Raw genomic sequence first — 24286 nt, forward strand, 5'->3', positions numbered from 1 at the left:
TCTGTCTTTAAAAGTTGTTTCTGGGCCCAGCCCGCCAGTCGCAGAGTGCAGGTGGGAGCGGCCGGTGGCACCCGGGTTGTGGGCCTGGCAGCAGCCGGAGCCCCAGGGCCCCACGGGGTAAGTTTACCACCTTTATTACCTGGTGGACTTCTACTGGACATCTGGCCCACTGCAGCTGAGGATAGGGAGAGTGTGGTGGCTGGGGGTCTTAGAACCTGGAAGGAAAGAACACCAACTCCCCAGTAACAGGCTTGAGAGACGCAGCAGGTTCTGCATTCGATTCTGTCCTAAGTGAGCCGAATTGGTTGCAAAGGCTTCAAGGATTCTGAACTAGGAATGATACATGCTTTTTAAGGACCCGAGTTTTCTCCACGACTCCAGACTGGAAAGACATACGTTTTAAAGGTCTCAGCTTCACTTCTAGAGGAGGGCATTCAACTCACTCAGGACGTCCTAAGGCTTTCCCCCAACCCATGGCGCTACCTGGTTGCTCACAGACCCAAACCTGGGACCTGGAGCCTCCCACTCCTACTGCTGAGGCCTCCTCATCTTCCGGACCCCAACAACAGGAGGGAACCGGGAGCACTGTGGTATCCGGGAGGCTTTCCTTGGAGAAGGTGAAGCGACCCATGAACGCGTTCATGGTGTGGAGCTCCGCTCAGCGCCGCCAGATGGCGCAGCAGAACCCCAAGATGCACAACTCGGAGATCTCCAAGCGCCTGGGCGCGCAGTGGAAGCTGCTGGCCGAAGAGGAGAAGCGGCCCTTTGTGGAGGAAGCCAAACGGCTGCGTGCCCGGCATCTGCGCGACTATCCCGATTATAAGTATCGGCCGCGGCGAAAAACCAAGAGCTCGGGCGCCGGGCCTGCCCACTTCAGTCAAGGAGGCGGCGGTCTGGCTTGGGGGCCGCTCTGGGGGCCAGGATATACAACCACCCAGGGAAGCAGAAGCTTTGGGTACCAGCCCCCTAACTACTCGACATCCTATCTACCCAGCAACTATGGGTGAGTGCTTGGGAAGCGGGTGGGGGCAGATGCGAGAGGGCCTGAATTATTCAAGTGGAGGCCACTCCTGGTGAGGTTGGATGACTCCATCATCCACAGGGTCTTCCCATTTCAGTCTGGAGGTGGCAGACCTGCAGTACTTTTCTAGTTACTAACGTGTCATCTCCCCCTGCTCTGGCCTGTGTGTGACCCGGCTTCCTCTCCTAGCCTTCAGGGCAAGGAGAGGCCAAGCCCATCCTGCCCCCTTCCTGGCCTGCCGCCCCAAAAGAGGAAAACAGTCAGGCAGCACGCAAGCTTCTGCTCCTAAGCATGCCCCAACAGGGCTGCGCACCTCTCTAAGTCATCCTAAGGTCTGGTTCTAGGCCTGCTGTAGCCAGAATGGTGGCTGGGTGGCAGGCTCTACCTCTGTTCTGCCCAAAACTGGTCAAACCAGTCCCCCACTTGAGAGTAGGGGACACAGTTTAGCTCCTCCAACCCAGAGAGGCAACCTCTAACACCCTCTTTCTCTTTGCAGCTCTTCTTACTCTAGACCGGAGGCCCCGTCACTGTGCTCCTCTCCTCAGAGTGACCCGAGGCTCCAGGGGGAGCTTCTACCCCCATCTAGTCCCTACCTACCTCCAGGGTCTTCTGCTCCTTACAATCCTGGTGCCCCCATGCCCCTAGCACACCTCTAACCAGCATGGACCATTCCCCTTTTCTTCCACCCTCAACCCCAGGCTGAAAATCTTCCTGTGTTGGACCACAGTTCAGAGGCCTGAAGTCCTCCCAAGAAAGCCAAGGCCAGCAAACCCACTATGTAACACAAGTTTGTATGATGAAACCACGCGTTTGTGTCTTTATTGCATCCCATCTTCACCTCACTGCAACAGGAACTAGCACTATCTCCACTCCCTTCCGCCAGAACCTGCCAGAGCAGGAACCGCCTCACCCCACCCTGGGGCCCTGTCTGAGTCATGCAGTCCCCTTTCCCCACCCCCAGCACGGTCCAGGAGACAGCAGTCCTAAATGAGGGGGAGGGGGCACAGCCCTGAGTCCTCTCCAGGCCCTGCTCCAGACTCTGTCCTTTAGGCGGGAAGAACAGTGGGGAGGTGAGAGGACAGGACAAAACATTGCCCCAGTACAGAAGTAACTAGAAACTGCTGCTAGATGAGCCAAATGATGAAATGAGTGAATAATCACATGCCTTAGAAATGGTGTTTTTTTGTTTGGGGATGAAACTTTAGTCCCCATCTAAGAATCTGGACCCACCAACTGCCAGTTTCCACTAAAAACAAGCCCTGGCCCAGAAAGTTTCAATTGCTGAGGAGTGGATGGCTGAGAGGCTCCAGCACACTGGTGGGGAGGACTCTGAGGGTGGGTAAATGAATGGAAACTGAATTAACTCCAGTAGCTGGCTCAGCTCTACTGCTCCTTTTTCTGCTTGTGGGGAGGCTTTGTGTTCCAGTAGAAGAGGACCTGGGCAGCGATGAGGCCATTGCAGAGGGAGGAGACCACGAAGACTCCAGCCATGAGGGGGTCTCCAGTTTCCTGGTTGCAAAAGACAGGATTATCCGAGAGCTCCAGAGAGGCTACCCTATCCAGGTGTAGTGGCACATGCCTGTAATCCCAGCACTCAAGAGGCTGAGGCAAAGGGTGACTGTGACTTGAAGGCCAGCAGAAAAGTCACCCTGAGGACACAAACTCCCAGGACAGACTGAATCTTTGGCTGAGTGTAAAATGGGCTTTTAGTGCCCTCTAGAGGGTAGAAGGTGTACTCACCTGAATGGAAGTAAAGATTCGGGTCAAGGAGCCCCCAAATAGCAGGAAGACTGTGATAGCTGAGAGCTGACCTGTGTGCCCGTTGCTGTAGTTGGTGGCTGCCTGGAGCAGCTAGGGGAGGAATTGACATCTTTGGTTCTGTGGGCTTTCCCCATGCTCCCATCACTGAGTTCATTTCCCTCTATCCTCTATTTGCCCCTCTACCCCATCCTCCCAACATCCTTTACTTTGCTCCTAACTACCCACCTTTCCCACCACCACAGCAGGCACATTAGAAGCCTGGAGCAGGGTGACTATAGTCAGTGGTGTAAGTGATGAAAGCAGCACCAGCAGGCTCAGCACATAGCAGGCTAGGAAAGCAACTCCTGGGGGTCAGGGAAACAAGGAGGCCTCATCAACCTCTCTTGCATCCTCTGGCTTCCCCAGGCCTCAGTTCCCAGGAGGATTCCCAAGAAGCTGCTCCTGGGCAAATCTCCAGCACCTTTCACAGTCTGTCCTCTGAAGTGCATGATCAGGAAGCAGATGGTAACTGTCTGGAGCATCAGGAACAGGGCTTCACCCCAAGAGCTGCAGAGTCAAGAGTTGGGAGGAAGAAAGGCAGGCCTGGAAAGAGGCAGGGAAAGCCTCCATAGCCCATCCATCCGGGGACACAATAATCCACATCCCCATTTGTAAATTGCTTCATGTGGTGGTGTAAATTTTTTTTTTTTTTTTTGCACCAGGGATCAAACTCAGGACCTTACACTTATGAGGCAGGCAGCAGAACCACTGAGCTAAATCCCCGGCCCCATGAGTAATTCATGAGATGCTTACTTCCTCTCTTCACTTCCACTGGATGAGCTTAAGCTTTTCTTTTTTACCCTTTCACCGTCCTCATTTTAAACCCATTTACCCTTGGGGATACAGGGCAGGTTCCTCACCTGAAGGGGAAGTTGTTGGTGATGCTGTAGACCACAGTCCCAGTTAATGCCACTAATTCCAGCATTACAGACTGGAGGCTCAGCCCTTCTGCACTCTTGGCTCCCAGGATTTTAAATACCTGGGGCAGCTTTACTGGGGAAAAGATGAGAAGGGCAGGGTTAAGGAGCCCGCAATCCTTGGCAGCACAACACAATGGCTTGAGAAGGGGCTAGGAAGCACGATAAACCCATTTATAGTTAAAGGACCACACAGTTTCTAGCATTTCAGTACCTCTACCCCTGTTCTGATAGCAGGAAAGAAAATGTACATACCAAGAAGTGACCCAGCCACAATGCCCAGCCCCAGGCCTTTGCTGAGGAGAATCTTCAGGCAGGGAACTAAGAAAAGAAAAGGAGGCAGAGATGATCCCTCTGGAACCCAGCCTGGGGCTTGAAGTTTTCCTGTGCGTTGCCCTCTCCCTCACCTTGTCATGTTGACACAAGGAAAATCTTGGTCTAGGGGTGGGAAAACAGAGGAAAAAGTCCTGGTCCTTCTTGCTCTAAACCATCTCATATTCTATCTAGATGACTTCCCAAAACAGCTAATGTCTTCCCTCCCACAAAATACTTCTGGTCCTTGTTTCTTCCCTGAATAACACTGAGACAAGCCAGATTGCCCTGATTCCTTTTCCCTCCTCTCATCAACTATTGGCCCACTTCACACATTCTCTCCAGGGACAGGTTTCCATACCACTCATTCTTGAACCTTATCCCTGACTCCTACTCAGAGGCTTGGCCCTACCCTTCCAGATATACATACCCTGGTCATCCACAACCTCTCTAGACTTTTGTTTGATTGTTTTGATTTGTTTTTTGAGACAGTGTCTCACTCTGTAGTTGAGACTGACCTGGAACGATGTAGCCCAGGCTGATCTCGAACTCACAGGCTCCTCCTGCCTCAGCCTCCCGAGTGCTGGGATCACAGGCATGTGCCACCACGCCTAGCCTCCTAGCCTTTAAACCTTTTTCTCAAGGAGCTTGGCCCAGTGGGAGCCAATTCATGGGTCATGAATGTACTTGAATAGTGTCCCACAAGCACGGGGTTGTGAGGGTGCACTATGAACTAACAGGGCAGATGGGAAAGGCCTCTCAAAGGGTCTGCAGGCCTTGTTGTAGAGTTGCCCGGCCTGCACGTTAGGGAAATAAGGAAAATTATTCCAAAATTAGACCACGAGTTAACATGCGGGTTGGAAGCAACTAGGGTCACAGGAGCCTCTGAGGTGCACATGAAGGCCTGATTCATCAAAGGCTTTCAATTAAATTTAATTCTGCCAGAGATCTTCTAAAACCTGGAGTTATTTGATCACATTTTTAATTTTGTAAAAAGTAAGCCTTTTCATCTTTCCATGTCACTAATGCACAAACTTCCAAATGTATTTCCATCCGGCGACTCACACTTGCCCAAATACAGCGTTTTTCCTGCGCGGGGTACAAGCCACTTCCGCCCCTCTAAGAAGCGCCTTCCGCCCAGCTCGGAGTGGCAGCAGACACGGCCTTCACTTAGTAGCCAGGCACGCCAAAGTACGCTCGATAAGACTTTGGAGGCTGAATAAAACTCACCATGAAGCAAATCCCACTGGACAAAAAGTTGGTCGTAACATTTCTCAGGTAAAAGAATTGGCACCAGCACCCGTTTGAGCAGCCGATCAGTGTGAGCCGCCATGTTGGAAAGCCAGCTTCCGCCAGTCTGCCTCCCGCCATTGATTTGTAATGCGCATGCGCGTTGTTCACTCCGCCCCTAGTTCCTTTCAGGCGAGGAAGTTTCTGAGTCCTTTATTCCCCCACCCTTTTCACGCCACAATCTTTGTAGTAGAACCTGCGTTCAGAGACCGCGTTTCGGACGCAAACTACCGTTCGAATTTTAAAGTGTGTCAGAGCAGTACGCCCGCGCAGTTAGATTTTCTTCCCCTTTGTTTACTGTTGCGGTTTGGGAGGAATTACCCATTGGCTTTTCTTCTCGCCTCCTCCCAGGCGCCATCTTGTCTTCTAGCCAACTTTGTATTGTTCAAAGTTGAGAGAAAGGGAGTATGTCTCCAAACTGGCATTGGGTGGGGGCCCTGTAGCGCTCTGTTTCCCTGTCTCTCGCTGTCTCCAGGGAATGGCGCTGGCCAGAGCAGGCAAGTCGAACCTGAGTATCCCTTAGGATGCTTCCCCCTCTTGTCAGTGTAGGTGTTGGGAGGACGGGTATGCCAGCGACTGCAGGGCCCGGGATAGTGAAATAGAAGAGGTTGGGGAGGCGAGCCCCGCTGGGGAGGGCAGCTCCTGAGTCAGCCTTGATGCCTCGGTATCCCCCACACCATGGTCTTAGAGTGTGCTACTACGTGAGGATGAGCAAGGATGGGGCCGGGGATTTAGCTCAGTGACTGCGCCTGCTTTGCAAGCACAACGTCCTTCCTAAGTTAGATCTCCAGTATCAAAAAAAAAAAAGGATGAACAAGACTGAGTAGGCTAAATTTCTGTGCTTGGAAAAGGATATTTTGGACTAGCGAGAGTGAGTGCTATGCTGTGCCCCCCAATGCCAGGCCACCAGCCCATGGCTCATCAACTTGATAGAGGTGTAGTTGGCCATTACACTGTCGAGCACCCTCGTTTGGAAGTCCCTTTTTAGAATCTGGGCACTGGCTGCCCCGAGGGTATCCCTGACCCCTTCCCTCCAGGTACTGGGGATATCAGGGTTAGCTCTTGGCCAGTGGCCAGGCTGAGGGTGATGCTGTTCCCAGTAGTACAGAAAACAACTGTATGAGATTAGAGTACCGCTGCTCCTGTGGTTAATAAAATCCTTCGCGGTGGATTCTTTAGCTTACCTAGCACAGGACACAATGAACAGGGGATTCTTACTGCTCAGGATCTGCTGACTTGTTTTTAGAAATGATACTACATAGCCTTCTATGCATTGCTTTGCCTGTCTTCTGTAACTAATTGTACAGAAGAGTTGGGAAGATGGTTGTCAAGATGTGTAACTCCACTGGGTTGGAGGAGTGGGGGCAGCCAGTGGCTTCACAAGAATCTGGGAAAGAAGGAAGTGGTGGTATATTCAACCTCACCTGTCCAGGTCTTGGGGCAGTTGAACTCATGAGGGCATTTGATTACATATTGACATTTTCATCCCTCTTTACCATCTGTTTTGGGCCCCTCCTGACTCAGCTATGAAAAGACAACTAAGTCAGGTGACAAGAAACTAATGGCTTTTAATCCTGCAGGACAAGGGAAACCAAAAACAAAGATTTGAGTAGGTTTTACTACTTTCCTACTGGGGCAGGGGCTATCTCCTTTAATAAAAACTCTTTCCTTCGACCTCCCAATTGCATTAACTGTTTTGTTCTTCAAGAAAGACAATGAAGAATGGTAACTGTCTCTGAGTTGGTTGCATGCTGAGGAAATGAGAGTGCCTTTTGGGGCCCTAAGGGTTGGGTAAAATGCTTAGAGAGGCTGGTAGGCAGATGGGCGTCTCTGAATGATGCAGAAGGCAGCAAGCACCAGGGTGAGGAGGCCAAGCAGGGTCAGGCCAATGATGAGAGGCAGCATGATGGACTGGTCCCCAGGGCAAGAAAAACCTGGCAGAAAGATAGGGCAAGCAGGCATTCCATTGGTAGTGGCTGAGATGGGGGTGGTGTGGGGATACTGGAAGGAAAATGGTGAGCAGCCTACCCCAGAACTCATCAGTACATAAAAAGGGGAAATGGGTAGATTCTTGTAAAGCAGGGAAGGACAGTTACTCAGTCACTATGACAAGCCCAAAAGAGGGAAGAAAGTCTGGGCTTTAAGAAAGGAGATCTGGGTCTGGGAAAGGGGATTCTAGTGCAATGGAAAAATTCTAGGAAGGAAGGATAGGCAGGTCTTACTTGGCCCAAAGGTTCCTGTGTGAGGCAGCTGAGCAGCCTGTAGCCTGAGAGAAAGGAGGTCAAGGCGAAAAATCGGAGAGAGAAAGATGCTGGCGTTTCTGCAACTGAAGCTTTGGCCCAAGGGTGCTTGGAGATCTCGAAGGGATGAATTCTGAGCTGAGAATGTCCATTCTGAAGGGGAGAGGAAGGGTCAGGTCCAATCAACCTCCATACCCCCCAGCTTCATCCCTTCAGGAGCCTAGACATGCTAGCAGTGAGAAAGGGAAGGTTACTCACGCGCCGCCTGGGGGAAGGACACGTTGTACTCCACTGCCAAATAGTTCAGGTAGACCACACTCTTGCTCTGTTGCAGGTCCTGGGAGGCGAACAGGATGAGGGTGGCGGGAATGGATGATGTTTATATCCACAGAAGGTGGGAGGCAAAGATTTGGTAGGGATGGTGGATACTGGGAGGGTGAGTAAAGGCTGAAGGTAGTCACGAAACTATACCTGCTTGAATCCAAAACTGAGATATCCATAAGGGAATGAGAGCAGGTGGGTATGGGCACCCTCACAGCCACCCTTAACGTTGGTTTTATTGGGATTCAGTACAGAGATGCCCCAGGCCTGTGGAAATTAAAGAGCAGAGGGTCTTAAGGTTATACTGCCAAGCCCTCCAAGGTTCCCTGTTCCCACACTTTTTTTTTTTTTTTTTTTTTAATGGTCTTGCTAGGTCAGGGAATTTAGTTCAGTGGTTCCACCACCTGCCTTGCACAAGGACCTGAGTTCCATCCCCAGTAAAACCCCCCCCAAAAAAAAAGATGGTCTTGCTAAGTAGTTCAACCTAGTCTTAAACTATGTAGCCCAGGCTGGGCTTAATTTACAGCAATTCTCCTGCCTCAGCCTCCTGAATGCCATGATTACAGACATTCACCACTGTGCCCTTTCCTCTCTCATCTACTCTTCCTCCTTCCCTCTGATCCACAGCAGGACTTGCTTCCTGTTCCTCTCATCCACAGTGCCTTACCTCTCCTCCACCCTGAGTAGGGTACTGGACTCGAATCTGAATCTGGGCTTGGAGCTGGACACAGGGCTGGGAACCATTAGTCCATGTGTAGTCTCCTATAGCCTCCTTGGAGCCTGGGCTAGGACTTGGAGAGGGTGGAGGTGGTCCTGGGTGGGGGGAACTGGTCCAGAATCTTGGGCTTGTTGTAGTGCCATTGCTTATTGTGGGATGAACAGTAGCATTTCCCAGACTGGTGGTGGTGGCAGGACTATGAGTGTCAGTTGTGGGTCCAGTGGTGATAATAGTGCTATTGCTTGTTGGATGAACCGTTGCATTTCCATGACTGGTGGTGGTAGGTCTGTGGCTGGTTGTAGGTCTCACAGTGCTTTTTGTAGCCGTAGGTGTTACCGTGAAGGATGGCAGCAGAGTAGCTGATTTTTTGTGAGGCCGGTCAATTTCTGTTCCCTGGGCTTTCAGCCAAGAGGTACAGGGTTTAGCAACCAGGGGCAGGGTCCTCAGGAGCTCCCTCTCTTTGACCCCATTTTCTCCTTACCTGTTAGAAGCCCCAGAGAGGCCAACAGCAGCACAGCCAACTTCATGACAGAACCACTTCACCCAAGTCCAACTAGGTTGTACTGGTACCAGTTGTTCAACCCTATCCCGTGTCTTCTCTTGGAATAAGGGGAAATCAAATTTTACTTCCTGTAACTAAGCCCCACCCCAACCTGATTCAGCAGCCTTAGCTCCAGCCACCAAGCTTAGTCATTAGTTTTTGTACCAATTAGGAACGAATGGCTCTGGCTTCACAAGTGGGAGGTTATTAGTTGTCAAATCAAAGGGATCACATGAGGGGGAGCCCTGGGACAGGTGACTTATGGGAATCCATGTTATCTCCTTCGGAAGGCACTCAGCAGTTGAAAATGTGGTTACAGAACCATCCCTCCATGGTCTCCCCAGAAATGAATTCTCAGGGAAGTTAATCAGCTGGGCTTTTTTTTTTTTTTTTGGTACCAGGGATTAAACTCGGGACCTCACACTCAGAAGGGCTAGCGCTGCCAAATACATACCCAACCTTTTTTTGGACAGGGTTTTGCTATATACCTCAGGCTGGCTCCCAACTCAGTGATCCTCCTGCCCCAGCAATCCCAAATGTTGGGACTATAGCCCTGGACCATCACACCCAGCTCTTTCCTCCCGTCCCTAGTTGAGAACTTCCTCTTAGCTGAAACATGTGACATACTGGTGACAGTGTGTATCCCAACCCTTCAGAAGGTCACGTTATCCTGCGTATACAGGATGACCTCAGCCTTGTGATCATCCTGCCTCAAGTCTCCCAGAATGCTGAGATCACAGCTGCATGCCACTGTGCTCATCACCTTGAAAATGTCTTTATCATCTGTTAAGCTCTTAGGCAATCACAGAAAGGTAACAAGGTACAACACTAGGTAAACGGGAAGTGAGATATACCCGAGTGGAAGGTGGGAGAGGCCAAGAAATGAGAAGCCCAAACAGGCAGTTTCCAAGTCATTTTATTCAGAATTTTGTTGTTTGTTTCCTGAATCAATAAATACTATACAAAACAATGTAAAAATGGCTACCATTTTCTCTCCCTTGCTCCCCCCACCTGGGGACATCCCCTCTGGCAACCTCACTCAGGGTTCTCCCTGGAGATTTGGTCCAGCAAGTGAGATCAAGTTAACATGTTATAACACCCCAAATTTTCCAGAGGTATTTGACCAGGGGAGGGAGAGCCTTTGGGACCTGGAGGTGGACTAGGTTAGGGAAACGGATTAGTGTTTTGGGGGAGGAGACGGCGCCAGGGGCAAGAGAATACCCCAAAGAAAAGGGTGTCTAAAATGTTCACGGTTCCTTCTTTTGCCTCAAAAAGTGACATTTATTCAAAGAAGAAAAAAAAAAAAGGAAAAAAAAGGAAAAAAAACTGACAAGATGTCCATCCCTTGACTCCCTTCCCTCCCCCCTCCAGCTGCTCCTCAGCTCCCCCAAGATTGAACTGACTGGGGGTAGGCAGCAGGACAGCTCCCTCAGATGAGGTCAGCAACATTAAGAGGCATCTCTTCAATCGAGGTGTTATAGAAAGTCTCGATGTCTCGAAGTGTCCTTTTGTCTTCTTCTGTTACCATGTTAATAGCCACACCCTTTCGGCCAAAACGCCCACCACGTCCAATTCTGTAAATGGGAATAAATAATAACAGCAAGGGGTATCGTACATAACAAGATTCAGCTCAAATAATGGGCATTAAGGGGTTAGGTAAGTACTTCTGACCCACTCACCTGTGAATGTAATTTTCCCTGTTTGTGGGAAGATCATAGTTGATCACTAAAGAAACCTGCTGCACATCAATGCCTCTGGCCTAAGTGTAAAAAAGATGATGCACTTAGTATGTGAATAAGGATACAAGAGATCCAGAAGAACTTCAATATACCTGTAGGCAGCCAAAGGAAGGTAAAGGAAATAATCCTGTCTCTCAGAGACCTTAGGCATGCCAGATTTTATTCCAAGTTGCTACTTTCCTGAAAGGGGCACTAGTTGGCCCCTTGGAGAGGGAATCACCTTGGATTCTCCTTCCTTCCTTTCCTGTCTTCAGAATGCTCTTCTACTCACCAGCAAGTCAGTGGTAATCAACACTCTGCTAGAGCCAGACCGGAACTCCCTCATGATCACATCTCTTTCCTTTTGGTCCATATCTCCATGCTAGAAGATGCAACAGAAGAAGGGTGTAGGAGTGGGTAGGCACAGGGGTACTGAGAAAATATGGGACTGACATGCCACAGCTTTTGACAAGGGAGAAAATTCACCATGGCAGAGACAGTGAAGTCCCTTGCATGCATCTTCTCAGTAAGCCAATCAACCTTTCTTCGGGTGTTAATGAAGATGACTGCCTGGGTGATGGTCAAGGTTTCATACAAGTCGCACAATGTGTCCAGCTTCCATTCCTGGATAGGGAGAGAGAGAAAAAAAAAAAAAATTAAGTCAGGGGCATACCCAGCACCTTCCCACCAGACTGCCTTGTACACTGCACTCTACACCCACCTCTCGCTCCACGTTGATGTAGAATTGGCGGATACCCTCCAGGGTCAACTCTTCCTTCTTGACGAGAATCCGAATAGGATCCCTCATGAACTTCTTGGTCACCTCTAGCACATCAGAAGGCATAGTAGCTGACAACAAAACCACCTATTTGAAAAAGACAATCCATGAACTGTCCTAAAATATTGGTCACTCTTTAACCTAACCAGACCATGCCATCCATCTAGATGCAAGTTTTTCTCACCTGGGTGTTGCTATTGAGCTTTTGGAATATGTCATAAATCTGGTCCTTGAATCCACGGCTCAACATTTCATCAGCTTCATCTAGCACAAACATCTTGATGTATTTGGGAGCTACAAAGCAAATAAAAATACCAGTACATGACAATCAGAGAAACATAAAATTCACCCATTTCTCTTAGATTAACAGGGGGTGCAGAGAGTCTGCTCTCAGAATTTAAGGAGTGATCCTTTGCCCATGACTTCCCTGCTAGGTCAACATGACAGCCCTGGGAAGTAGAACACTACCTGGGCTAAAAGAGGAAAGTCAGGCTCAGATGACACGCATGGGCTTCATCACAGAGCAGCTAGTTTAGGAAAAAGGAAAACTAGCGTTGTTGAAAATGAGACCTGGTTTAAACTGTGAAAGCCTGTATTAGAGGGAAACAAACCAGGGACTACGGAGTACTCACACAGGTATCTCCGGTTAAGCATATCAAACACTCGGCCAGGGGTTCCCACGATGATATGGGGAGCTTCCATCTGCAGCTTCTGTACCTCAGCACGCACATTGGTGCCCCCAATACAGGCATGACATGAGGCACCCATGTAATCTCCTAACGCCATGACCACCTTTTGTATCTGAACCAAGAGAGAGAAAAAGGCATTCATCTCTGACCGAACCAGGTGCTTAATTTGTTTTTTTTTGGTACAGGGGATAGAACTTGAGTCCCTGTACTTGCTGCAAGGCAGATGGTGGAACCACTGAGCTAAATGCATGGCCCCTAGTCACTGATTTTTTTGACAGTTCAGATTCACTTTAAACTATACCCCAGGCTAGGATGGAACTCAGTGATCCTCCTGCCTCAAGCACTGGCATTATAGGTGGGCACCACCATACCCAGCTAGGCCCTAATTCTTAATGCCTCTTATGAATTATGTACAGCTACGAAATCCACTTTGGAAGAGAGCCAGGGGCAAAAGGCAACCAGTAATTCTCTCAAGACCACACTAACCAGAAGTGGTGGCAAACCTATGATACTTGTGCTGCAGCAGGCTTTTTGTATCATTGAAAGCTCTAAAAGGTTCACACCACCAAGGGCCTAGATAGACTGAGACAGGATTTGATTTCTGCTTCCTGAGTACACATTGATTCACAATAAAGCATGAGCAATTAAGCTTCTAACTCATAAAACAGGACATATCCTATGCTTACATTATTTGTGCCCCATGTTCCCATCAAGACAATCACATCTGCTACTAATCTAGAAGTACAGGTTTAATTTATTTCTCTTTAAAACCCAAAAGAACAGAGACCAAAGTTAGGATTTATGTGCCCTAGGCATGAAGCAGCTTTGGCCACCAATCCAGGCACCAAGCAAGGATGAACAAACGACTACCATCTGCTCTGCCCCTGACTTGATATAAGGGACACCACCACCAATTAGGTGTCTCTTTGCCCAATGCCAAGGGTTTTCTTCATTAAACAGCCACCAAACTTGCCCCACCAGCCAGGCCCCACCCAGCAGCCTTCCCATTTGACTCAGGAAATGGGTGGAGTAAGTGGTGGTTGTAATGTTTGGGCCAGAAACAGCTTATAATTAAACCAAACAGATCCTGAGAGCTACACACCATCAACCCATTTCTTTTATCCTAAGCATCTCTCCACTCCACTGGTCAGAGAATACACTTAGCTTTTTCATTAAGCTTACATCCTTTCTAAAACAGCCTTCTTACCTGCTGAGCCAATTCTCGAGTGGGAGCCAGAACCAAAGCCTGGGTAGCCTTTAGATCTAATTCAATCTGCTGCAGAATTGATATGGCAAACGTAGCTGTTTTCCCAGTCCCAGACTGGGCTTGAGCAATCACATCATAACCTAAACAGACAAACTAGGAATTAGATGTGGTAGATGGCATACACTTTGGCAAGACACATGAAGTCCAGTTTAATAAGCACCAACAGTTACAAAACAAGTACTCAATGCTTTTTAAAATCACCTTACCACAATATAGTGACACTGAGAACACATCAAAAGACAGTCTGGTCATTAGCTCATTTAATACTACACCAAGTTAAGTTAGAAATACAACTATTAAGTATGAGCTGGATGACACTACCGTAAAGAAAACCCAGCAATCTCCTGTGTCATAAGGCACAAACCAGACATATAGGCAAAGACCAAAAATCAAGCTGGGATGAGCAAGGAATTGCTTTGCCCCTGGTGGACATTAGAGATGAGAACTACTAATCTAACATAGTTCATAGCTATATTCTGGGGCTGTGAAGTCTCACCCTTGATACAAGGAAGAATGGCACGCTGCTGGATGGCAGAGGGTTTCTCAAAACCATAGGCGTAGATGCCACGGAGGAGGGACTCCGAGAGGTTCATGTCATCGAAGCTGTCAACAATCTCATTCCAATTACTCTACAAGAAGCAAAAAAATTAAACCCTTAAGAGTGGAAAAGGAGGGGCCGGTGCAAACAAGATCTGGAATCTGCAACAAAGTCCCATAGCCTCTCCATTCTACAGGGAAGCCAAGTGGTTCTTGAAGTCCGGGTAGACACTCTTAAGGAACCAAGCCCATGCAACTACAAAGTTGGGAGTTTTAGAGAAAAGCATAAACGCAAATGACATGTTCTACATACACCTTCAGGAATGTTAAGATTTCCCACAATAGGCTGTAATGAGGATAAAACTAATTCCTTTACTGTCATTTCAGAAACAAAGAAGCACAGCTGGTGGCACTGTCCTTTCTTAAGAAATGATGCCAGGTTCGTCTCACCTCGATGACGCCTTCAGGTTCCATCCCATCTGGGCCATTGTCTCTGGATCTGTTAATTTAAAGCACGAGTTTTGTCCCCTGCCTGAACGAAGAACTCTGGCAACCGGCCATGCATGATGCCATCAGCCTTCATCCACCCAACTCCCACCAGTTCCCTAGACACTCAAGTCACTTTTATAACTGAGGGAGGCCTTTGCGCTGCCCTATCTCGGGAGCCGCTCTGGGTGGGCCGCCCCCCACCCGACATGATGAGGTAACCCATTTTGAGACCCTGGGGTAGGAGGGCGTGCCACCACGCAAAAGTGGCCAAGATGCAGTGCTAGCTGCGAGGCCCGTGGGTGCAGGGCCTGGCTGCTCAAAGCCCAAGAGGGTGCACCTCCCACCGCAGCATCAGCGCGCCGGAAGTCCCGCCCTTCATCACCCAGATGGAGGGTAGGACATCCCCTTCCCCCACGTCATTCCACCCGCGCCCTCCCCCACTCCTCCAGCCGATCCCCCCCTCGCAGTGCCCGGATGTGGGAGGCCGCGGGCGGTGGCGGCCTCACGCACAATGAGCCCCAGCCGAGCTAGCAAAGGGGGGAGATTGCACAACACTTAGAAGCGAAGCAGACTGGGGGAGGGGAATCCCTCAGGCCGCCATGTGCTCGCTCCCTCGACCACCCAGGGGTGTCTCGCCCCCACCCACAGAACCGCAGAACAATCCACATCCCACCCGCCCCCGTCGCGAAATGGCGTCGCCCTCCCATACCTCAGGCCGCTCACCCCCGAAGGAAAGTGGACCTGCCCATCCGCAGTTTGCCAATTGCCCGGCTTGTGCGGCAAAATGGACCCGCCCGCCCGACGCCGGGTGGGCTCCTGGTGCCTCACGCGGCCGCTCCTCGGGGTTAGGCTCAGTCCTGGCCGTCAAGAAAACCAGCACACTAAACGGCCGGTTTCTTCTCCCCCGACCCACGTTACAACCGCGAAGCGACTTGCCGAGGACCGAGGCACCCCCGCCCCTCGCGAGTGGTATGGTCGTACCTTCCGGAGCCCCGCGCACCAGCCCTCCCCCGGCACAGGGAGGTGACCGGACCGGCGGCCGCCTCCGCCTGTTTCCCACGCTAGGTCGCGACCTCGTCTCGCCACTCGGCGCCAGGGCTTAGCGCACGGCACCGCCCCGGGTTGAGGCCTCGTGAAGAACCTCGTGCATTCGGGCCTAGCCGAGCTGTCCTTGCCTCTGCCTTGGCCCCGGCTGCAACGTCAGCCATGGATTTTCCCCCTCACTCCCCCCGGACGGCTCCTCCCGCTGGGTCTTTCCCGCAACCCTGGTAGGGCTCTCTGAAGGGAGCGGCAGGGTAAGTAACCATAACCTCTTACAAATGCTTTTCTTACCGGGAATCCTGACTCGCAGACATGATCCTTAGAAACTAGGGCGGAGTGCCCGCCTATCGACAACTTATAGAGCACCCGACCCCGCCCCGGCTATCGCATTGGCCTGGCAGCCTCGTCCCCGCCTGTCGGAACTCTGCAACTCGGCATGACGTTAGTTCCTAGGCGCTCTAACTGGCACCCGCCATTGGGCATCTTGGACGCCTATCAAGGTGAAAGCCCGCCCCGCCCCCTCATTGGCTAGGGAGCCCATCTTTCTCACCGGTACGGAAGTGACATATGGGAGCCAGGCCTCGAGGCCTGGCCGCCATCTTGTAGCCCTGCACCCTTACACGTGCGGAGGTGGTCCTGCCTCGGTCACGTGGCTCAGGAGGCCCTATCACGCGAGGGGGCGAGGTCTCAGCCTCCAGGGACTTCCGGATTCCCAGGACTTCCACTTCCCTTTTCCTCTGCTTCGTGTTTCCAAAGGACCCGAATTTTATTTAGATCTTCTCAGAGGAAAAAGAGATCCGACGCCCCGGCCTGTCTTAAATAGGGATAAAAAACCCCAACATAATATCCAGGTGCTGGGAGGGTTCCCCTGGCTGGGGAGGAAGAGGCAGTGGGCCTACTTCTAGATTAAGAGCATTTTTGGTAGCCCTGGCTGGCTTTGTCCTGTTCCCCAACCTTCTTTCTCAAAGGCCTTTGTAGTTGAAGCTTAACTGCTCTCCCTTCTCCCTGCCCTCTTGCTCCCTAGGCTGGTAATCTGTTTGCGTCATGTAGATGAAGTGTTGGCACTGCCTGACTCAAACCTGAAAAGCTGGTTTCTGTGGTGTCAAGGCCCCAAAAGGGGTCCAACAGCACAGGCTGAAAGGCCTGGAATAGAACAAATCTATTAGTTTGAGTCCTTTTTTGTTTTTTGTTGAGACAGACTGGCCTTGAACTTGCTGCTGCAACTGATCCTCCTGCCTCAGCCTCCCGAGTGCTAGGATTATAGGCGTGCACCACCACACCTGGCTAGTTTGAGGCCCTTTAAGGAAGACCACCACTTACATATCTCCAAAGGATCCTTTATTAACCAGAGCAGGACCGTGGCATTTATATATATATATATAAAAAAAGTTTGAAGATCTGGCAGGCAGTAATCCCTTTGCCCCCCACCCCACAAGGATTTCCTGCCCCTTGTGCATGGAAGGGGGATGACTGCTCCACCCAGGCCACAAGGCAGTACTCCTCTGCAAAGAGGAAGAAAAGAGCTTTTCTGTGGCCACTCCCTGCCCATCAGAAATCAAGAAGTATTCTCTCAAAGAAAAAAAAAAAATACAGAAATCAAAACATTTAAATATGAAAAGGGGGGGTTGGGAGGGGAGAGGCAGGAAGAAAGGAACTGGAGTTTCTCAGGAAGGGTCTCCCATGTGCCCCTGGCCATTAATGGGCCCAGGGCCTGGGGTACGAGGCTCACACAGTGAGTTTGCAGTGACACAGCTCCTTGTAGATCTGCCGACGAAGTTTGGGCATGTCCTGCTGAGTGAAGCTGAATGGCTGAGACAAGGCCAGGTACTTGCAGTACTGAGAGTTAACAAAGCAGGTCATGAGAACCATCCACTGAACATCCCTCTAAATCAGGACCCATGCTACTTATTTCATACGTCCCATGTCTCAGACCCCATTTCACAGTCTTACAGTCTCAAAGTCTGGGGTTCAAAAACAGCCCGACTCTAAAACTATTGTTCTTATTCAATAATTAACCCAGGGTGTAAGTGGGAGAAAATACACTAAGTCATGGTTTAGGGCTTAGCTGTATCAGGGCCAGTTGACTGTGAAGCACTTTAACCCAAATGACTCCAGAGCCCAAGGAGGCCCCAATCATCTTACCTGCAACACAAAGGCGCCACAATCACTGTCATTATTCTGCCTGGCCACATTCTAGAGAACAGAAGGAAAGACCCCTTTCACTTGGAGTCTCCCAGGAGTATGACTTCAATTTCTGCCTCCTACAACTACCCCCACCATCACCTCCTTCCTCTCCCCTTGGAAACTCACCATTTTGAAGTAACCTTTCCAGCCCTGGTGGAAATCCAGCCGGTCTTTCTTCACCGCCTCTGCCTGTAGATACTTGGCAATATGCTATGTGAATGGGGGAAAAGATAAAGTTATGCCAACTGAGCTCAGGGTATGGTGGTTGCAAGTCATGAACATCATATCCAGGTCATGCCTCAGAGACCCAAGGCCCACCTTTCTGGAATGCCTGGCACTGGATCTCCCCTAAATTCTACCTTGTCCTCCCTCTAGCCCTCAAACCTTAGGGCAACGGCGGTTTAGAGTGCGCTGTGAGTCAAAATACGTGATAGTGCGTCGTCTCACATCAACAGAGATGAGGGACCAATGTACCTCCAGGTGTATGGGGATTAGCAGTAACTCCTTATTGAAGATGTCCACCTGAAGAAAGAGCCCAGAGGTCAGGCACAACACACAAGGACCTTGGCAATTGCCACAAGGTTTGAAAAAGGAAATGAGAAGGCAAAAAAGCCAAGTAGGAGACCAGATCTGGGCCCTGAATTGTATGGTAAGGCTCCAAATCTAAACATTTAGATTTTTTTTTTCCTGGTACTTGGGATCAAACTCAGGACCTTGCACTTGCAGGGCAAGCACAGCACCACAGAGCTAAATCCCTGGTCCAGTCCAGACATTTAGATTCTTAAGAGAGGAAGGTAAGGGCAAAGAGCAAAGTAAATGCTTATTCATTTAATGCTCACAATAATCCTAGCATAAATTCTCATGTTTAACCTAGCAGATGAGGAAATAGTAATTTTGGGGGGGCGGGTTTTGAGACAGAGTCTCACTATGCAGTTCAGGCAGATGTTAAACAGATGTTAAACTCGCTGTGTAGCCCAGACTGGCCTTGAACTAGCAATGATTCTCCTGCCTCAGCCTGCAAGAGTGCTAGGATTATAGGCGTGTGCCGCCATGCCCGGCAACAGAAGTAACTTCTTGTTCAAGGTCATACAAAAAATTATGAAGTTTTTGCTGTTTTGTTTTCTGAAACAGAGTTTCATTATGTAGCTGCTCCTGCCTCAGCCTCATGCAGCTAAGATTACAGGCCTATGTCACCATGCTAGGCTACAAAGAATGGATGTTTTTGTTTTTGAGACAGGGTCTCACTATGTAGTTCAGGCAGCTCTGGAACTCACTATGTAACCCAGGCTGGTCTTGAACTCACTGCAGTCCTCTTGCCTCAGCCTCCCAAGTGCTGGGATTACAGGTGGTGCTACCATACCTGGCTAAGAGGAAAGATTTTTACTTTGGGTATACAAAAACTAATTTATTTTCACTGTATGTCACCCTTGCTCTCCAGAAAGAAAACCACCAGGTCTCTGAGTATATAACTGATAACCAGGAGACTGAAACTAAAAATGGACTATATAGCTGGACATGGTATTACATCCTATAATCCCAACACTCAGGAGGACTGCTACAAGTTCAAGGCCAGCCTGAACTACATAAGCAAGACTCACTCTTGTCTCAAAAACACAAAACAAAAGCTGGGCAGGGTGGTGCACTCCCTTTGTTCACTCTGCTGCAATCACATAGGCCACCCATAGAGAACACCCTCTGTTCCGTCAATCAGGTTTCTTCTCTTTGGGTTTCAGACACTTGCTTAGAATGCTCTTTCCCCAGTTCTGCACATGGCTAGATTTTCATCATTCAAGTCTCAGCTATGGGAGACCTTCTTAGACCATCCAAAAAAAGTTACCATTTTTGATGCTATTACATTATTGCTGGGAGTATAGCTCAGTAGTAGAGCATTTGCCTGGCATGTGAGACCCTGGGTTTGACCCCCCCCACAAAGCTATATTACATTACTGTTTTAACCTGTTCATAGCATTTTTCACTAACTGAAATATAACTCACTTATTTTCACTCCATAAAGGCAAGAAATTTTCTTTACTGTTGTATCCTCAGTGTTTAAAACAGTGCCCAGCATACACAGATGTTTAATATTTGGAAGACTGAACAGGGTTGGGGAAAGGGCTCATAGAAAACAAAAGTCTGCCAGGGATTTAGCTCAGTGGTGCCGCCAATTGCCTCGAAAGCTCAAGGTCCCAAGTTCAATCCCCTGTACCAAAAACAAAACAAAACAAAAAACCACAGTCTAATTCTTTAGGTCCAAGGTAGTAGATGTGAATTCACAACTTACATTTTTGGTCCACCTTTTCACCCCATCATAACCCTTGGTACGGAGTTTATCATAGAAGAAACTGTTGAAGAAATGCACCTGTGCCAATGACACACAAGAACTGGATGGAATTAAAAGACCTCACAGCTTCCTGCCAGGTTTCCCCGCCTACCTCCCAGTCCACTCCATTTCATATGGCTCTTAAGGACTGATTCCAACAACCCCCACTAACAAAAAAATTACTGTTTTTATCCTTTTTTTTATAGATAGGTTCCCATCCCAATTCTTAGGGCTAGCCATAGGGTAAAACACCAAAGACTGGTAGAAAAGAATAGATATATTCAAGACCAAGCTTAAAGATTTGAAATAGATTAACACCTACTATCCCTCCCCCAGAAAGAGACCTTCTTTATAGAAAATGGAAAAGTTGAAGAGGATGCTTAGAATTACAGAAATTCTCCTGGAGAGTGAAGTATCTGGCTGGCCCTACCTTTTCAGGGACTGTGTCCATGACCAGGTCTCCATACATGTTCATCACCTGGGAAGAAGATGAGACGCAGCTTGCCATGGGGAGTGTGACATGGGTACAGGGCTCTCCATGGAGAGGGCCCCAGACACCCTGCTCCCTGAATGTCCTCTCAGGCCTGTCTCTCTACCTCTTCTCACCTGGTCATTGAGCCAGTTCTGTCCATACAAGGTCCCCAAGTCATCCATTGTCAGCACATGCCGCTTATAAGACACTCGAAAGCCCCTCACCATAGCATTGCCTGGCATCCGCTGGTATGACTGAATCAGCTGTAGTACCAGGCCCTTCCTGAGTAGACCAAAGGTGGAACCACATAAGAGATGATGAGAGACCATGGAACATACAGAAATACCTTCCAGAATACCTATTACTACTTTGAGTAAGAATCTAAAATGATTTTTCCACCTTGTCACTGGTTCTTTTGATGACTTGGTAAGGGCCCACTCCCTTAGAAAGAGGCATATGAATACATATTTCAGGGCCAGGGATTTGGCTCAGTGGTTCCGCTGCCTGCCTCACAAGCGCAAGGACCCGAGTTTGATCCCCAGTACCAAAAAAAAAAAAAAAAAAAAAAAAAGAAAAGAATACATATTTCAGGGTCCTTCGTAGAGACACTCCTAGGTGGTTTATAGGGCTTTCGCACCTTACTTGCAGATTCATCCCCTTCAACTCTAGCTTCCTCCTCCGTGAGTATATCCCCATGAGAGAAAAAGGAACAGTATTCTCTCCCCATACCTCAGACTCCAGCCCTCCTTTGAAAGACATCTATCCTTCAAGCCTCACCTAGATGGAGTAGAGAACTCCTGTTGGAAAATGTCCTCCAACTTCTCCACTACCTCATCAGTGCTGAGAGGGATGAGGCTGCCATAAGTCTGAAGGAACTCATCCAAGATGCCTGAGTGGAGGAAGGAGAGGGAAGTGAGACTCTCATCTAGGAATTGGCCAAAGAAGGAAAACTGGGTCCTCTAGGGCTTACTCTGCACACAGGTCACATGTTCTTCCCGCAGGGGGCTGTGCTGACCAGCTTTCTCCCCAGGTCGCTCTTCTTCTTCTGCAGTGCCCAAATCAGAGCCCTGAAAAAGTTCCTGAGCCACATGGTCCCCAATGCTGCACACATTGCTGATGAGGATGCTGGCATCAGGGGGTGCCAGGCTGCGCTCCCCTTCTGGCCCAGGTGGTCCTCCAAAGCCATTGGGCAGAGTACATGAGAGGAGACCTATAAGGCAGGGGAAATAGAATAGGGATGAGAAATTGATCCTGGTTAAAGAACAAGAGGATTAACTGGTATACACAACTGATAAAACCACAAGGATGGATTGAAGCACAATCTATCAGTTTAAACTTTAAGGAATAGCAACCCCAAAGCACAAAACCAAGATGTCCAAGAGGTTTTGAAGGGGAAAAAAAAATGGGTTCCTATTTACAAAAGAAAAGCAAGAAAACACAAGACATAAATTTCAGGGACATATGCCTAACACCTGTTAGTACCTAGCATATGATAAAACCTCAGTAAGTGCCTGACTGACAAAGATGTTAAATTGTATGACTAGAGTTCTCTGAAGGGAAAAAGTTCTCTGAGTAATACTGTCACAGACAAGTATATGGATGATATACTCCCTTAGGGGGATAGCCCAACCCAGAAGCATGAGAAAAGTACCTTCTGCAGACAGAGACAGAGAGACAGACAGACAGACAGACAGACACACACACACACACACACACACACACACACACACACTCACATACACACGGGCTCTTAGCTTGAAAAATAAAAAAAAAATTTTTTTTTTTTTTTTTTTTGGTACCAGGGATCGAACTTGGGACCTTGTGCTTGTGAGGCAGGCAGGGGAACCACTGAGCTAAACCGCTGGCCCTAGAAAAAGAATTTGAAGCGAACAAGGCTGATTTTCCTAAGCCATAGCTCCGTTTACTTAGGGAATGTTTCTCAGCTATGTCTCCTTAGCTTATTTCCTGCTTGAAGTGAGGCTTAATGAAGACATTTCTCAGCTATTCTGAACCTCTTAGCTTGCTTTCCTTAGGCTTGTCACCACACCAAGAGGTTCCTGGTGCTCCAGGCTCTTAGCCCTTCCCACTCCACCCTGGCTCCTTTCCCACCTTACCCGAGTCAGGGTCCAGAGGAGACTTTGGAGTCCACCTCAGTCCATCTTCCTCCATGGGGGGCCCAGAGGGCACTGGTGGAGACCCTCTCACCCCATCCTCAGCCATGAGAGCACCTAGCAGACCCAGTCGGGGCGGGGGTGGCCCCCTGGGGGAGTCAAAACGACAGCAGGGGGATGGCACCTGTGGCATTGCACCCCCTTCCTGGGGTGAGAGATGGTTCTTGGGATGTGTGAGGCTCCTCCGTCGGCCCCGGTGACGCCCCCAAAGCTTCCAGTGGAATGTCAGCGAGGTGCTTTTTGAGTAGAGCAGCATCTGGAAGGCTCTCATGGCTCTGCGGCGGCGATGTGAACAGGTTTTTCGATGAGTGGGGCGAGGAGGGCGAGGCCGCTGGGAGGCTCCCAGTTGACCCCATCTGGGGGGCAGCCTCCAGGCTGCCACTTCCTCTTCCTCATCTTCATCATCTTCATCCTCCTCTTCTTCCTCCTCTTCACTAGCTGAGGCATCAAAAGAGGGCCGAGGAACAGGTAGACGTCTGGCTGGCACTGTGGTCCCTGACCCAGGATCTGGCCCAAACCCTCCGCCTGACTTCAGTCGAGGTTTAGGGGGTGGGGGCCAACGAAGACGCTCCCGCCTGGGGCTTGAGTAAGCTGTTCCAGGTCTGGGAGGCTCAGGCCCCCAAGACCCAGTCCCTTGTATAGTCTCTTTCATCTTCCAGGACCCTGTAAGAGAAAGTTCAGCCTATCAGAATCTAAGTATCCTCCCCATCCAGATTATGCCTCACTCCTCCTCTGTATTCAAAGCAAACAAAAGAAGAAAAAGCCCCACAAAACTCATAATTTCAGATCGTCTCAGCTTCAGAAGGGGCCCTTTAGAGTCTATGTCATCTCCTCCTAGCCTGGGTAGAGACGTGGGAAAATGGCTAAGCAGCAGGCCTTGGAGGTTTTATTCCTCAGAAGCCTGGGTGAAGGCCAGTATTTTCAGGACCCACTTCTCTATTTTAATTTCACCAGGGTGTCCCTATGACAGCCTAGTACTGTAGGAGTGATTTAGCTCAAGGAAATGGCTCAGCACAGGAATCTTAACGCCATGTAGAGGTACCTGAGGATAATACAACTTTTATAGCGAAACTGTGTTCCATGTGGGAAGACAATTCCTTTCCCTCCTACAATGAATGAGGTGGGGAATCTCAGGTGGAAATGGAAGTACCAGGGTTAAGGCTCGGGGGGTTGAGTCTCGTGAAAAGATAAAGATTTTGAAGCAAACTGGAAAGGTATCAAATTGGCGCTTAGGAAACCGAATCAAGGCGCTAGGACAGAACTGAGCCGCGAGAGCCAGGTCCGACCGGCCCCTGTCCTGCCCCTACCCCAGGGACAGGAACGCGTCTCGGAACCTGTATGGTCTTATAAGCTCGGTCGGTCGGCGCACGAGGGCCTTAAAAAGCCCCTTCGCAGGCCTCTTGGGCCGGGTTTGGTGGGAGCGAAGCCCAGGAATGGAAGAGAACACGACAGGGCGGGGG

At 49.6% G+C, this 24286-nt stretch overlaps 5 protein-coding genes and 3 non-coding genes across 9 annotated transcripts; 1 reads left to right on the top strand and 7 right to left on the bottom strand.

Moving 5' to 3' along the window:
• Positions 1-51: 51 nt before the first annotated feature.
• Positions 52-1812, top strand: Sox15 (SRY-box transcription factor 15). The gene is made up of 2 exons (XM_010614873.3): positions 52-1003; positions 1518-1812. Exons 1-2 carry the CDS (start codon positions 474-476, stop codon positions 1675-1677), a joined length of 690 nt encoding a protein of 229 aa, XP_010613175.1. The 5' UTR covers positions 52-473; the 3' UTR covers positions 1678-1812.
• Position 1813: 1 nt separating this feature from the next.
• Positions 1814-5522, bottom strand: Mpdu1 (mannose-P-dolichol utilization defect 1). Of its 2 annotated transcripts, XM_033762807.1 has the most exons (8): positions 5281-5341; positions 4146-4176; positions 3994-4059; positions 3682-3814; positions 3243-3328; positions 3008-3126; positions 2762-2872; positions 1814-2530 (listed from the first exon to the last, which is right to left on the bottom strand). In XM_033762807.1, exons 4-8 carry the CDS (start codon positions 3744-3746, stop codon positions 2405-2407), a joined length of 507 nt encoding a protein of 168 aa, XP_033618698.1. In that variant the 5' UTR covers positions 3747-3814; positions 3994-4059; positions 4146-4176; positions 5281-5341; the 3' UTR covers positions 1814-2404. The 2 variants fall into 2 exon arrangements, with proteins under 2 accessions (XP_033618698.1, XP_010613176.1); XM_010614874.3 differs by lacking the exon at positions 4146-4176 and having other exon boundaries at positions 5281-5522.
• A 1393-nt stretch (positions 5523-6915) lies between these two features.
• Positions 6916-9239, bottom strand: Cd68 (CD68 molecule). The gene is made up of 6 exons (XM_010614875.3): positions 9101-9239; positions 8569-9017; positions 8052-8168; positions 7839-7917; positions 7563-7733; positions 6916-7274 (listed from the first exon to the last, which is right to left on the bottom strand). The coding sequence occupies exons 1-6, from the start codon at positions 9144-9146 to the stop codon at positions 7141-7143; spliced, it is 996 nt and encodes a 331-aa protein (XP_010613177.1). The 5' UTR covers positions 9147-9239; the 3' UTR covers positions 6916-7140.
• An 825-nt stretch (positions 9240-10064) lies between these two features.
• Eif4a1 (eukaryotic translation initiation factor 4A1) lies at positions 10065-16061 on the bottom strand. Its single transcript, XM_010614864.3, has 11 exons — positions 15971-16061; positions 14600-14648; positions 14109-14241; positions 13553-13692; positions 12289-12457; positions 11841-11950; positions 11600-11743; positions 11365-11502; positions 11171-11260; positions 10840-10919; positions 10065-10734 (listed from the first exon to the last, which is right to left on the bottom strand). Exons 1-11 carry the CDS (start codon positions 15991-15993, stop codon positions 10590-10592), a joined length of 1221 nt encoding a protein of 406 aa, XP_010613166.1. The 5' UTR covers positions 15994-16061; the 3' UTR covers positions 10065-10589.
• Positions 10990-11126, bottom strand: LOC117285962. Its single transcript, XR_004517080.1, has one exon. It is a non-coding gene; the product is annotated as a small nucleolar RNA SNORA67 (small nucleolar RNA).
• Positions 12043-12181, bottom strand: LOC117285926. Its single transcript, XR_004517054.1, has one exon. It is a non-coding gene; the product is annotated as a small nucleolar RNA SNORD10 (small nucleolar RNA).
• Positions 13145-13290, bottom strand: LOC117285912. The gene has a single exon (XR_004517043.1). It is a non-coding gene; the product is annotated as a small nucleolar RNA SNORA48 (small nucleolar RNA).
• A 945-nt stretch (positions 16062-17006) lies between the features above and the next one.
• Positions 17007-23489, bottom strand: Senp3 (SUMO specific peptidase 3). The gene is made up of 10 exons (XM_010614865.2): positions 22770-23489; positions 21626-21865; positions 21433-21544; positions 20790-20937; positions 20614-20661; positions 20145-20222; positions 18248-18385; positions 17990-18073; positions 17822-17872; positions 17007-17515 (listed from the first exon to the last, which is right to left on the bottom strand). Exons 1-10 carry the CDS (start codon positions 23476-23478, stop codon positions 17405-17407), a joined length of 1719 nt encoding a protein of 572 aa, XP_010613167.1. The 5' UTR covers positions 23479-23489; the 3' UTR covers positions 17007-17404.
• Between the last annotated feature and the right edge of the window lie 797 nt (positions 23490-24286).

This window comes from Fukomys damarensis, unplaced genomic scaffold (assembly GCF_012274545.1).
Source record: "Fukomys damarensis isolate Sample0158 unplaced genomic scaffold, DMR_v1.0_HiC HiC_scaffold_13, whole genome shotgun sequence".
NCBI classification, from domain to species: Eukaryota; Metazoa; Chordata; class Mammalia; order Rodentia; family Bathyergidae; genus Fukomys; species Fukomys damarensis.

Coding starts and splice junctions, on each gene's coding strand:
- Senp3 (XM_010614865.2), bottom strand. CDS start 23,478: ATGAAAGAGACTATACAAGGGACTGGGTCTTGGGGGCCTGAGCCTCCC. Junction 20,938..21,432: donor GAGTTCTCTACTCCATCTAG/GTGAGGCTTGAA, acceptor TGGTCTACTCAG/GAAGGGCCTGGTACTACAGC. Junction 17,873..17,989: donor GGAAAGGTTACTTCAAAATG/GTGAGTTTCCAA, acceptor TCTGTTCTCTAG/AATGTGGCCAGGCAGAATAA.
- Cd68 (XM_010614875.3), bottom strand. CDS start 9,146: ATGAAGTTGGCTGTGCTGCTGTTGGCCTCTCTGGGGCTTCTAACAG. Junction 7,734..7,838: donor GTCCTTCCCCCAGGCGGCGC/GTGAGTAACCTT, acceptor TCTCCCCTTCAG/AATGGACATTCTCAGCTCAG. Junction 7,275..7,562: donor CACAGGAACCTTTGGGCCAA/GTAAGACCTGCC, acceptor TCTTTCTGCCAG/GTTTTTCTTGCCCTGGGGAC.
- Eif4a1 (XM_010614864.3), bottom strand. CDS start 15,993: ATGTCTGCGAGTCAGGATTCCCG. Junction 11,744..11,840: donor AGCTCAATAGCAACACCCAG/GTGAGAAAAACT, acceptor TTTTTCAAATAG/GTGGTTTTGTTGTCAGCTAC. Junction 11,261..11,364: donor ACTTCACTGTCTCTGCCATG/GTGAATTTTCTC, acceptor TGCATCTTCTAG/CATGGAGATATGGACCAAAA.
- Sox15 (XM_010614873.3), top strand. CDS start 474: ATGGCGCTACCTGGTTGCTCACAGACCCAAACCTGGGACCTGGAGCCT. Junction 1,004..1,517: donor TATCTACCCAGCAACTATGG/GTGAGTGCTTGG, acceptor TTCTCTTTGCAG/CTCTTCTTACTCTAGACCGG.
- Mpdu1 (XM_010614874.3), bottom strand. CDS start 5,383: ATGGCGGCTCACACTGATCGGCTGCTCAAACGGGTGCTGGTGCCAATT. Junction 2,873..3,007: donor CTGCTGTGGTGGTGGGAAAG/GTGGGTAGTTAG, acceptor TTCCTCCCCTAG/CTGCTCCAGGCAGCCACCAA. Junction 2,531..2,761: donor GAATCTTTACTTCCATTCAG/GTGAGTACACCT, acceptor TTTTGCAACCAG/GAAACTGGAGACCCCCTCAT.